This window comes from Pygocentrus nattereri, chromosome 23 (assembly GCF_015220715.1).
Source record: "Pygocentrus nattereri isolate fPygNat1 chromosome 23, fPygNat1.pri, whole genome shotgun sequence".
NCBI classification, from domain to species: Eukaryota; Metazoa; Chordata; class Actinopteri; order Characiformes; family Serrasalmidae; genus Pygocentrus; species Pygocentrus nattereri.
Window position 1 is genome coordinate 31,444,995 of NC_051233.1, and position 13,168 is coordinate 31,458,162.

Consider the following 13,168-nt stretch of genomic DNA (forward strand, 5'->3'; position numbering starts at 1 on the left):
CGCAGCGGAGACGCCGTACAGGAGAGAAGCAACCTCAGAGTCTCACACATGGAAGACAAACCGTTCAAAGAAGCTGCTCATATGAAGTTACAGTGTGTGTGTGTGTGTGTGTGTGTGTGTGTGTGTGTGTGTGTAGGTTTCTAAATCCAGCAGCTCTCTCGGTCTTTCTACTCTCCGCCTCACACACGAGCTGGAGTATTTTTAGCCCCACATGCGGCTCCATGTGAACACGCCCCAGCTATCGCTAACGCTACAGTATGAGCACCCCAGTATCAGTAACCTAGCTGAAGGTTACGTGTGGGGTTCCACAAGGTTCAGTGTTCGGGCCTAAACTGTTCATAGTGTATAGAAATATTTGTAAAGTGTCTCACAGTTTGTCTCATTTGCTGGTGACGGCTAATTTATATTGATCTGGGCAAAGTTTGCAACAGATTGTGAATACAGTGAAAGGGAACTGAAGGTCTCAAAGAAATGGTTTAGTATTGGCAACCTCCATAAATACAGACCACCTGAACAAACTTCCGTATACAACACAGACCACCTGAACACATCTTTATATACAACACAGACCACCTGAACAAACTTCCATATGCAACGCGGCCATCTGAACACATCTTTATATACAACACAGACCACCTGAACACATCTTTATATACACAACACAGACCACCTAAACAAATTTCCATATACAACACAGACCACCTAAATAAACTTCCATCTTTATATACAACACAGGCAACCTGAACACATCTTTGTATACGTCATAGACCACCTGAACAAACTTCCATATACAACACAGACCACCTGAACACATCTTTATATACAACACAGACCACCTGAGGACACCTGCATAAACAACACAGACCACCTGAACACATCTTTATATACAACACAGACCACCTGAGGACACCTGCATAAACAATACAGACCACCTAAACACATCTTTATATACATCATAGACCACCTGAGGACACATAAACAACATAAGGCCACCTGAACACATCTTTATATACAACACAGACCACCTAAATAAACTTCCATATACAACACAGACCACCTAAATAAACTTCCATATAAAACACAGACCACCTGAACTCATCTTCATATACATCATACACCACCCAAACACACTTCCATATGAATTAGACCACCCGAACACATCTTCATATACATCACAGACCACCTGAACACACCTCAATATACAACACAGACCACCTGAATCCACCTTCATATACATCATAGAGCACCCAAACACACTTCCATATACAACAGACCACCTGAACACATCGTTATATACAACACAGACCACCTGAACACACCTCCATATACAACACAGACCACCTGAACACATCTTTATATACAACACAGACCACCTGAACACACCTCCATATACAACACAGACCACCTGAACACACCTCCATATACAACACAGACCACCTGAACTCACATCCATATACAACACAGACCACCTGAACACACATCCATATACAACACAGACCACCTGAACACATCTTCATGTACATCGCAGACCACCTGAACTCACCTTCCTATACATCATAGACCACCCAAACACACTTCCATATGCAACAGACCACCTGAACACATCTTCATATACATCACAGACCACCTGAACACACTTCCATATACAACAGACCACCTGAACACATCTTTATATACAACGCAGACCACCTGAACACACCTCCATATACAACACAGACCACCTGAACACACCTCCATATACAACACAGACCACCTGAACACACATCCATATACAACACAGACCACCTGAAGACATCTTCATGTACATCACAGACCACCTGAACACACCTCAATATACAACACAGACCACCTGAACTCACCTTCATATACATCATAGACCACCCAAACACACTTCCATATGCAACAGACCACCTGAACACACTTCCATATACAACAGACCACCTGAACACATTGTTATATACAACACAGACCACCTGAACACACCTCCATATACAACACAGACCACCACCTGAACACACTTCCATATACAACACAGACCACCACCTGAACACACTTCCATATACAACACAGACCACCTGAACACACCACCTGTTTCAGAAAAGCATAAATAAAATGCAGTACTATACTGTACAGTCTAGTTCTAGAATTCTACATACGATGTACACTTGTAGACTCAGCATAGTTCCAGAACGATACACTTTGAAAAAATTGAAAAGCACAGATCTAGCTTATCTAGAATATCTACAGTGTATAACACCTCTCAGCATAGTTCCAGAATTCTACAATCTAGAATAACACAGTGTAGAACGCCTTTAGATTCAGCTCTAGAACTCTACACACAATCTAAGACGATTAACATGATCTAGCATGTCTTTATACAGAACAGCAAACAGGCACACATGTTTGTTTGGTGAGCCACACCCATGTCTGATTGATGAAAGACTAGAATGTTCTCTTTCCACTCATTCTTCTTTTTCTGGACATTCCAAGGTCACTGTAAACATTATGATATTTGTGTTTGTCCCAACGTGTTTGGCCTCATCATTGGGCCAGTTGGACCAGCTACTATTTGGGTGGTGGATCATTCTCAGCACTGCAGTAACACTGCATTAGTGTGTGTTGTGCTGGTCTGAGTGGATCAGACACAGCAGTGCTGATGGAGTTTTTAAACACCTCAGTGTCGCTCCTGGACTGAGAATAGTCCACCAACCAAAAATATCCAGCCAACAGCGTCCTGTGGGCAGCGTCCTGTGGGCAGCGTCCTGTGGGCAGCGTCCTGTGACCACTGATGGAGGACTAGAGGATGACCAACACAAACTGTGCAGCAGCTGATGAACTGTCGTCTCTGACTCTACATCTACAAGGTGGACCGACAAGGTGGGAGGGTTTAACAGAGTGGACAGTGAGAGGACACAGTGTTTAACAACTCCAGCAGGACTGCTGTGTCTGATCCACTTGTACCAGCACAACACACACTGACACACCACCACCACGTCAGTGTTACTGCAGTGCTGAGAATGACCCACCACCCAAACAGTACCTGCTCTGTGAGGGTCCATGAAGGTCCTGACCACTGAAGAACAGGGTAACAGAGTATCAGAGAAACAGATGGACTACAGTCTGTAACTGTAGAACTACAAAGTGCAGCTATACGGTCAGTGGAGCTGATAAATTACAATGTAATTAACAAATACATTTTTGGCCATTTTCTATATGTGCTGGCATGTGTAGCATAAGACTGGTTAGAAACATTGGCGTGTGTTCGATTAGTGCAGCCTTTTGTGGTTCATTGGTTTCATTTAGAACAATTAAAGTCACTTTGATGAACTTTGTCTCTCCCAATCCTTCAGCCATCCTGCTCTCACAATGGCAATCCGATCCAGCTCATCCAGGATTGATAATTAGCTGATGATTTGAATCAGATGTATCTGATTAGGGAAACCACTAAAAACAGGGGCTTGTGGGAAATGAAACTGGATTAAACATCATGCTTCTTTCTGCATACAGAACCCGACACTGCGAGCGAAGCACTGTTCAGTCACTGTAACTCATTTATCTTTAACCAATTAGAACAAGTTAGCTTATGCAAATCTATTCAATTGCAGGAAATCACAAACTCATGTTCCGTAAAAGCATTTAGCTGATGATGCTGCACGTGTGCGCACACATTAACATGAACTGAAAGTAAACCATCTGCCACTGATATGCATCCTACATTATGTAATTTAATTATTTAATGAAATAGTCAGACAGGTGTATAAAGCCGAGCCCCTCGGCCTGCAGACGGCTTCTACAGACATTAGTGAAAGAATGGGTCGCTCTCAGGAGCTCAGTGAATTCCAGCGTGGTACCGTGATCGGACGCCACCTGAGCAGCAAGTCCAGTCGTGAAATTTCCTCACTACTAAATATTCCACAGTCCACTGTCAGTGGGATAATAACACAGTGGAAGCGATTGGGAACGACAGCAACTCAGCCACGAAGTGGTCGGCCACGTAAAATGACAGAGCGGTCAGCGGATGCTGAGGGGCATAGTGCGCAGAGGTCACCAACTTTCTGCAGAGTCAATCACTACAGACCTCCAAACTTCATGTGGCCTTCAGATCAGCTCAAGAACAGCGTAGAGAGCTTCATGGAATGGGTTTCCATGGCCGAGCAGCTGCATCCAAGCCTTACATCACCAAGCGCAGTGCAAAGCGTGGAATGCAGTGGAGTAAAGCGCCGCCACTGGACTCTAGAGCAGTGGAGACGTGTTCTCTGGAGTGACCGATCACGCTTCTCCGTCTGGCATTCCGATGGACGAGTCTGGGTTTGGCGGTTGCCAGGAGACGGTACTTGTCTGACTGCATTGTGCCGAGTGTAAAGTTTGGTGGAGGGGGGATCACAGTGTGGGGGTGTTTTTCAGGAGTTGGGCTCGGCCCCTTAGTTCCAGTGAAAGGAACTCTTAAAGCTTCAGCACCAAGAGATTTTGGACAATTTCATGCTCCCAAATTTGAGGGAACAATTTGGGGACGGCCCCTTCCTGTTCCAACACGACCTTCACTGGAAGTAAGGGTTCTAGACCAACTCCTGAAAAACAGCCCCATATCATCATCCCTCCTCCACCAAACTTTACAACTGACACAGTGCAGCCAGGTAGGTAATGTTCTCCTGGCATTCACCAAACCCAGACTCCACAGAATACAGTTCCACTGCTCCAGAGTCCAGTGGGGCTGCTTTACACCACTCCATCTGACATTTGGCATTGTGCATGTTGATCTTAGACTTGTGTGCTGCTGCTCACTGGAAAGCCATTTCGTGAAGCTCCTAATGTGCAGTTCTTTTGCTGATGTTGCTTCCAGAGTCAGTTTGGGAATCTTTAGTGATGATTCAACAGGGGATAGACACTGTGAGCTGTAGCACTCGGTAGTCCCACTCTGTAAGTCAGCGTGATCTACCTCTTCATGGCTGAGCTGTTGTTGCTCCTAGATGCTTCCATTTCACTATAACAGCATTTACAGTTGTCTGGGGCAGATTTAGCAGCACAGAAATCTCACAAACTGTTCTTCAGTGCTTCAGTATGACCATCTACTGCCAGTGTTTGTCTATGGAGACTGCGAGGCTATGTGCTTAATTTTATCCATCTGTTATCAATGGATGTGGCTGACACACCTGAACTTAATAATTAGGAGGAGTGTCCTAATACTTTTGTCATATTGCGTAGATGCTGTATACACATAAACATATTTAAGGACCACAGATCATGTGTCTGTATTTGTATATTCTGCTGACATTTGTCATTTTTTGGAAATCTGTAATGTGATAGGACAAACAGTTTGATCTGTTGGATGGTCGATTTTTTGAGGTGGCTGACAAAAATTTTTAGGGCGGTTCTAAAGCACATTTATCTGGAGCCCTACATCTACGCTGTGTTCAATTAACTCCAGTATGGCTAATTTCCAGACCTAGATTAAATCTAAGCCTAGACTGGATCACTGACAATGCAGATTAATCCAAGACTCAGTTTAATCTGCAACCACAACCCACACAGCCAGTTTCACAGACAAGGATTACACCCAGCCCTGGACATGACTACCCTTAAAACCAGCCTATAGTCCAGCTGGCTTTGAAATAAACAACGTGTACATATACATGGGCATACATACACATTCACTGACCACTTAATCCCTGTGTCCACTCACTGTCCACTCTATTAGACACTCCTACCTTGTCGGTCCACCTTGTAGATGTAAAGTCAGAGACGGCAGCTCATCTGCTGCTGCACAGTTTGTGTTGTTCATCCTCTAGTCCTTCATCAGTGGTCACAGGACGCTGCCCACAGGACGCTGCCCACAGGACGCTGTTGGCTGGATATTTTTGGTTGGTGGACTGTTCTCAGTCCAGCAGCGACACTGAGGTGGTTAAAAACTCCAGCAGCACTGCTGTGTCTGATCCACTTAGACCAGCACAACACACACTAACACACCACCACCACGTCAGTGTTACTGCAGTGCTGAGAATAAACAACACTGACCACTGAAGAACAGATGGACTACAGTCTGAAACTGTTATGGTCAGTGGAGCTGATGAGATGGACAGTGAGTGTAGAACACAACCTTTCTACAGGTCAGCTGTGATTGGCTAACAAGAATTCATTTCAGTTATATGAACCAAGTCGCCCCCTGGAGGTACCGTTTGGACTTGTGAAACGCCAGCTATGCAAACACCACTGCACGGGTTTCATTTGGGGTTTCAGTCCCTCCACCAGTCGACTTCTCATCTAAACCTGCGCCAGCGTGGATTCAGTGTGGCGAGCAGAGCTGTTGGCTAGATGGCAAGTACTAACCAGCTCCTCTCTCCTAGTTAGCAGCACCATTAACATTTAGCAAGTGTTGCTCGATGTGGCACAAAAAGCAATGTTAACACCAGAACTGCACTCTAGAACAAGATGGTTCTTCAAGGGTTGTGAAGACACTGGTTTATATATAGAACCATTCGCATGGTGAAATCGTTCGTGTGACTGAGAATATGTTCTGTATGATTCTGTATAGCACCAGAAAGGGTTCTTCTGTTGTTACAGCCTTGACACTGTAAAATAGCAGAGCTTTTGGTGCTATCTAGGACCCTTTTCAAAAAGGTTCTATGGAGAACCATATACAACAAATTCTCTGTCAAGTTGTCGAATGTGTCAGACACCTGGATGAGGCCAAACCATGTAAAAATGCAAGTGTAAACGCAGCCAAGACACAAAGCTGATCACTCAAACCACCTCGGGAGGTGAACTGAGACACATTTGAGCAACAGTGTTATAGCAGCGTAAACACATCCGTCTCTCCAAGATACAGCCAACAAACCAAAACCCCTCCCATTACAACTGAAACCCATCCCGTTCTAACCAAAACCCTTCCCATTACAACTGAAACCCATCCCGTTCTAACCAAAACCCTTCCCATTACAACTGAAACCCCTCCCGTTACAACTGAAACCCCTCCCGTTACAACTGAAACCCATCCCGTTACAACTGAAACCCCTCCCGTTCTAACCAAAACCCTTCCCATTACAACTGAAACCCCTCCCGTTACAACTGAAACCCCTCCCGTTACAACTGAAACCCATCCCGTTACAACTGAAACCCCTCCCGTTCTAACCAAAGCCCCTCCCATTACAACTGAAACCCATCCCGTTCTAACCAAAACCCTTCCCATTACAACTGAAACCCCTCCCATTACAACTGAAACCCCTCCCGTTACAACTGAAACCCCTCCCGTTACAACTGAAACCCATCCCGTTACAACTGAAACCCCTCCCGTTACAACTGAAACCCCTCCCGTTACAACTGAAACCCATCCCGTTACAACTGAAACCCATCCCGTTACAACTGAAACCCCTCCCGTTACAACTGAAACCCCTCCCATTACAACTGAAACCCATCCCGTTCTAACCAAAACCCCTCCCATTACAATTGAAACCCCTCCCGTTACAACTGAAACCCATCCCGTTCTAACCAAAACCCTTCCCATTACAACTGAAACCCATCCCGTTCTAACCAAAACCCTTCCCATTACAACTGAAACCCCTCCCGTTACAACTGAAACCCATCCCGTTACAACTGAAACCCATCCCGTTACAACTGAAACCCCTCCCGTTACAACTGAAACCCCTCCCGTTACAACTGAAACCCCTCCCGTTACAACTGAAACCCATCCCGTTACAACTGAAACCCATCCCGTTACAACTGAAACCCCTCCCGTTACAACTGAAACCCCTCCCGTTACAACTGAAACCCATCCCGTTACAACTGAAACCCTTCCCATTACAACTGAAACCCATCCCGTTCTAACCAAAACCCCTCCCATTACAACTGAAACCCATCCCGTTCTAACCAAAACCCCTCCCATTACAATTGAAACCCCTCCCGTTACAACTGAAACCCATCCCGTTCTAACCAAAACCCTTCCCATTACAACTGAAACCCATCCCGTTCTAACCAAAACCCTTCCCATTACAACTGAAACCCATCCCGTTCTAACCAAAACCCCTCCCATTACAACTGAAACCCCTCCCGTTACAACCAAAACCCCTCAGAGTACAACCTAAACCCCTCCCAGTACAACCAAAACCCCTCAGAGTACAACCTAAACCCCTCCCAGTACAACCAAAACCCCTCAGAGTACAACTAAAACCCCTCCCATTACAACTAAAACCCCTCCCATTACAGCCAAAACTCCTCCTGCAGTGCAGACAATGATCTCTCCTAGCTAGTAGCTACGAAACGGCAAAAAGACAGATTTAAGATGAACATCGATAATTTGGAGATGAAAGGACTGATAATCACTCCAGCTGGTTTCCTGATACGTTTAATCTGCAACACCGTCAAACAGTAAAATGTCACAAAGTTGAGGTCAATTTCTCATCTGAAGTCCTACACTCCACCTTCAATGGTGCAGCAGTTACGTTCTGGAGCCTGAGGCGCGATTTAAGGCGGACCGAGAATATTCAAACAAGAAGCTGGTAGAATGAGAAGAAACTCCAGCCATGTAAAAAGTCGGACGTCGAGAAAAGCCTGGTCTACTTTTGAGGAAAAGTTTCCTGCCAGAGATGCGAGAAAAGCGACTAAAGCTGAGCTGAAGCCTAAAGCAGAGCAACGTACGTCGGTGCTTTCATTTATATTTTTTAGCCTATATTATAAATTCCCGCTTTATTTACAGGCACGAGGGTAAAATGCTGAAAGGACAAAACGGCTCATCACAGTTGGGCTGCCGACCTCTGGACTAAAGTGATGACCACAGAAGCTCAAGAAACACGGCCCAGATTAGCGCTCGGCAGAAAGACCTTCAATAGATTTCCAGATTTCTACAGACAAAGACCGGAAATGTCCAGCTGTGGTCTTCTCTGGACAACGAACGAGAGAAAGGAAAGCGCAGATGCCTTTGAACTTCTTTCAGGACCCTTGGACGACAAATCTGACGGGGAACGTTGATGAAATCGGGCCTAAAGTCTCACTCGAAGCCCAAATAACCGAACCGAAGCTCTTTTTTTGGACACGTTCTATGCAGAACCAGGTCACTGAAGGGCTGAAGGTACAGGAGGAGGAGGACCGGCTACAAGACAGATGGACACAGATCTGAGGAACGGTGAAGCAGCTGCTCACAAGCCTGAAGAGCGAAGACCATCAATACGGTCAGCAGGAGTCGGGGTCGCCTTCACGGCACCTGATCACAAGTGCCCGATGTTCTGTGTCCTACAGGGAACATCCGAGCACTGCAGGAGCCTTCATACGGGTATTAGCATCACGAGCTCGAGGGCCATCCTCCTGACAGCGATGCTCTCAGCATGCCCCGCGCTCGAGCCCACGGTACGAGCTGCAGCACACGCAGGCACACGCAGGCACACGCAGGCACGCGCGCACGCGAACGGGAAAGTGGGCTAGCTTATGTAAGACAAGTCAGGCGAGATTCTACAGAGAGCGGCGAGCTTCCGGTGCGTCTCTCTCGCGAGCGCGCATCGATTCGGGACCAATGATCGATAAGATCGAGCCGATCAGGCGCGGATGCGCGAGACGTAGAGCTACGGAGGCGAGAAGGGGCTGCGCAGCAATAACGCGCGCGCGTTAGCGCAGTTACCTCACCAACCCACACACACACACACACACACACACACACACACACACACATATACCCAGGCAGGCAGGCAGGCAGGCAGGCGCGCGCGCGCGCTCGCTCACACACATACATACATACACAGGCGCGCGCGCGCGCGCTCAGCAGTGGCGCAGGTTAAAACAGAAACACCAACCAGGGATATTCGCGCGACAGCGGGTATCCCACACACATGCACGCGCACACACACGCGCGCACACACACACCCTCCCCCTTCATCTCGCTCTCTCCTCCGGTTTCCATAGCGCTGGAATGGAACTGTGTGACACGCGGCGCACGCGGACAAACACACACACACACACACCCACACACACACACACATGCGCGCGCACACAGGCAAGAACCGTCCAAACAACCAAGGTCACGATGCATGAGCTCGAGCTCGAGCTCCAACATCAGGGCACAGCAAAAAACTCCCGTCATCATCGCCAGCGCCGCGGCAACCATCACCATAGCAACCACCACCGGCACCATCAGCACCACCGTCGGCACCATCACCATCATTCCCCTCATCCTCGCGCTCACCATCATCTTCATCATGGTGGGCTCCGTGTCCCGCGCGCGCCGTGTCTCCGCTCCGCTCGCGCCGCTCCGCCCACAGCAGCGCACGCGCACCACGCACGTCCGGTCAGGCGCGCGGAGAGCAGAGAGACTGCGCGAGCTCAGTCCCTCAGCATCCCTGCCGCTCTCTCGCTCTCTCTCTCTGTGTGTCAGCGAGATGTAGGCGGGGCTTAGTGAGGACTTAACCATCACTCACTAGAGAGAGAGAGAGAGAGAGAGAGAGAGAGAGAGAGAGAGAGAGACAGAGAGAGACAGAAAACTAAGGCGAGAAAAAGAGAAATACACAGAAACAGGGATAGAGAAATTAGAGAGAGAAAGAGAGAGAGAGAAAGAGAGAGAGATGGAGCACAACAGAAGAGTAAAGGAGAGGAATAGAAAATAAATAGAGAAAAAGGGAGCGAGAGAAAAAGGAGAGCAAAACAAAAAAACAGCAAAACAGACACAGAGAGAGATGGGGGTGTATATTAATGTATATTAATGTATATTAATGTGTATGAATGTACTTTACACTGTTCATAAGCAGCCATACGTTCCTGAATGAATCCAGCTGCTTTAAGGCTGATACAGCTTGTATAATCTCCATAGAAAAGCACTGACCCATAGAAGGGGACATCAGTACCTGACCTCACTAATGCTCAATCAAATCCTCACAGCAATGTTCCAACATCTAGTGTAAAGGCTTCCCAGAAGCACCGAGGCTGTTAAGGCAGTAAACAGGAACAAAGTCACATAATAAACAGGTTTTCTATCATAGACAAGAACCTTTTACCTTATACTTTGCATTAAAAGTATACAACCAAAAGGTTCTTTAAAGGGAACCTATCACGCTTTTCCTGTTACAGGATGACATCATCTCGTAACACAGTGCTTACCGCCCGCCTACCGGCCTGTTCTGCACTCGGCACTCCCTCACACAGCGCACAGCGGCTACTGGAGGAGGAAAAGTGTTGCAAGACAGGGGCGGAACAAGGAGGGGAGCAACTACTCTGGAGGGTGACCAATCAGAACAGAGCGGACGAGCTGCCCAATCAGAGCGCACTGGGCTTGTCGGGAGGCGGGGCTTAAAGACTCAGGAGCTCTAACAGCGTTTCAGACAGAGGGTGAATGGAGACGAACAGTATGAGGAGAATTATGTGTTTTTGGAGCATTGAAGCTGTAAATCTGTTCTATTGGAGCCAAAAGCTTCACTGGCTGCCAAGTTTCTAATTTGGAATCAATATTAAATGAAGCGGCGTGTTGAAAACTGAGAGGAAGGAGTCGTGAGACCATGATGTACTAATTGTGTGATGATGTACTAACACACTATAAACTGCTTACATTAAAAAAAAATGTAGATCAATGTTAAGGCACATATTAAATATTAAGCAATGCAGATAAAGCTGGCAGAGACACAGCTGAAAAAATTGTATTTCTTAAAAACAGCCAGTGAGAAACTTGTGTTTTTGCTTCTCCTTGTGTTCCGGATCCTAAATATGGAGCATAAAATTTTTAATTACCTCACAGGCAACAGAAACATGAAACTGTGGGGAAAACTGCGGAGCTTCAGTCAGGAGGAACTGCTGAACCAGCGCCACGGCCACCCGGGGCCAACTCACACACTCAACTTCTACTGCTTCATTAAAAAGCTCTATAATGTTCATATGATCCACACAGTCACTCTGACAGACTGTAATACACTACAGGAAGCGTAGGGGGCGATACGGCTTCTACTGTTTCATTTAAAAAGCTCTATAATGTTCATATGATCCACACAGTCGCTCTGACAGACTGTAATACACTACAGGAAGCGTAGGGGGCGATACGGCTTCTACTGTTTCATTTAAAAAGCTCTATAATGTTCATATGATCCACACAGTCGCTCTGACAGACTGTAATACACTACAGGAAGCGTAGGGGGCGATACGGCTTCTACTGTTTCATTTAAAAAGCTCTATAATGTTCATATGATCCACACAGTCGCTCTGACAGACTGTAATACACTACAGGAAGCGTAGGGGGCGATACGGCTTCTACTGTTTCATTTAAAAAGCTCTATAATGTTCATATGATCCACACAGTCGCTCTGACAGACTGTAATACACTACAGGAAGCGTAGGGGGCGATACGGCTTCTACTGTTTCATTTAAAAAGCTCTATAATGTTCATATGATCCACACAGTCGCTCTGACAGACTGTAATACACTACAGGAAGCGTAGGGGGCGATACGGCTTCTACTGTTTCATTTAAAAAGCTCTATAATGTTCATATGATCCACACAGTCGCTCTGACAGACTGTAATACACTACAGGAAGCGTAGGGGGCGATACGGCTTCTACTGTTTCATTTAAAAAGCTCTATAATGTTCATATGATCCACACAGTCGCTCTGACAGACTGTAATACACTACAGGAAGCGTAGGGGGCGATACGGCTTCTACTGTTTCATTTAAAAAGCTCTATAATGTTCATATGATCCACACAGTCGCTCTGACAGACTGTAATACACTACAGGAAGCGTAGGGGGCGATACGGCTTCTACTGTTTCATTTAAAAAGCTCTATAATGTTCATATGATCCACACAGTCGCTCTGACAGACTGTAATACACTACAGGAAGCGTAGGGGGCGATACGGCTTCTACTGTTTCATTTAAAAAGCTCTATAATGTTCATATGATCCACACAGTCGCTCTGACAGACTGTAATACACTACAGGAAGCGTAGGGGGCGATACGGCTTCTACTGTTTCATTTAAAAAGCTCTATAATGTTCATATGATCCACACAGTCGCTCTGACAGACTGTAATACACTACAGGAAGTGTAGGGGGCGATAGGGGGCTCTGTAAAGAGGTTTTGTGTGTGTCTGATTTCGAAATAAAACTCATCAGGTTTAATGGGGATTTTTGAGCATTTTGTAACTGAATGATACTCGAGAAGGTTCCAGATAAAGAGCTGATAAGCCAAATGAAGCGGTGTTAGAGGAGGCAGAACA

General features: G+C 46.3%; 1 protein-coding gene across 2 annotated transcripts in view; it reads right to left on the minus strand.

Annotated features, from left to right (window-relative positions):
• arhgef9a (Cdc42 guanine nucleotide exchange factor (GEF) 9a) overlaps positions 1-10,316 on the minus strand; it is a 76,984-nt gene extending 66,668 nt beyond the window's left edge. The window contains exon 1 of one of the 2 annotated variants that reach the window (XM_037533714.1): positions 10,163-10,316. In XM_037533714.1, the coding sequence (XP_037389611.1) occupies positions 10,163-10,177 (15 nt within the window). In that variant the 5' untranslated portion in view covers positions 10,178-10,316. Of the gene's footprint in view, positions 1-10,087; positions 10,130-10,162 lie in introns of those variants that run through there. The other variant, XM_037533713.1, reaches the window with a different exon arrangement.
• Positions 10,317-13,168: the final 2,852 nt, after the last annotated feature.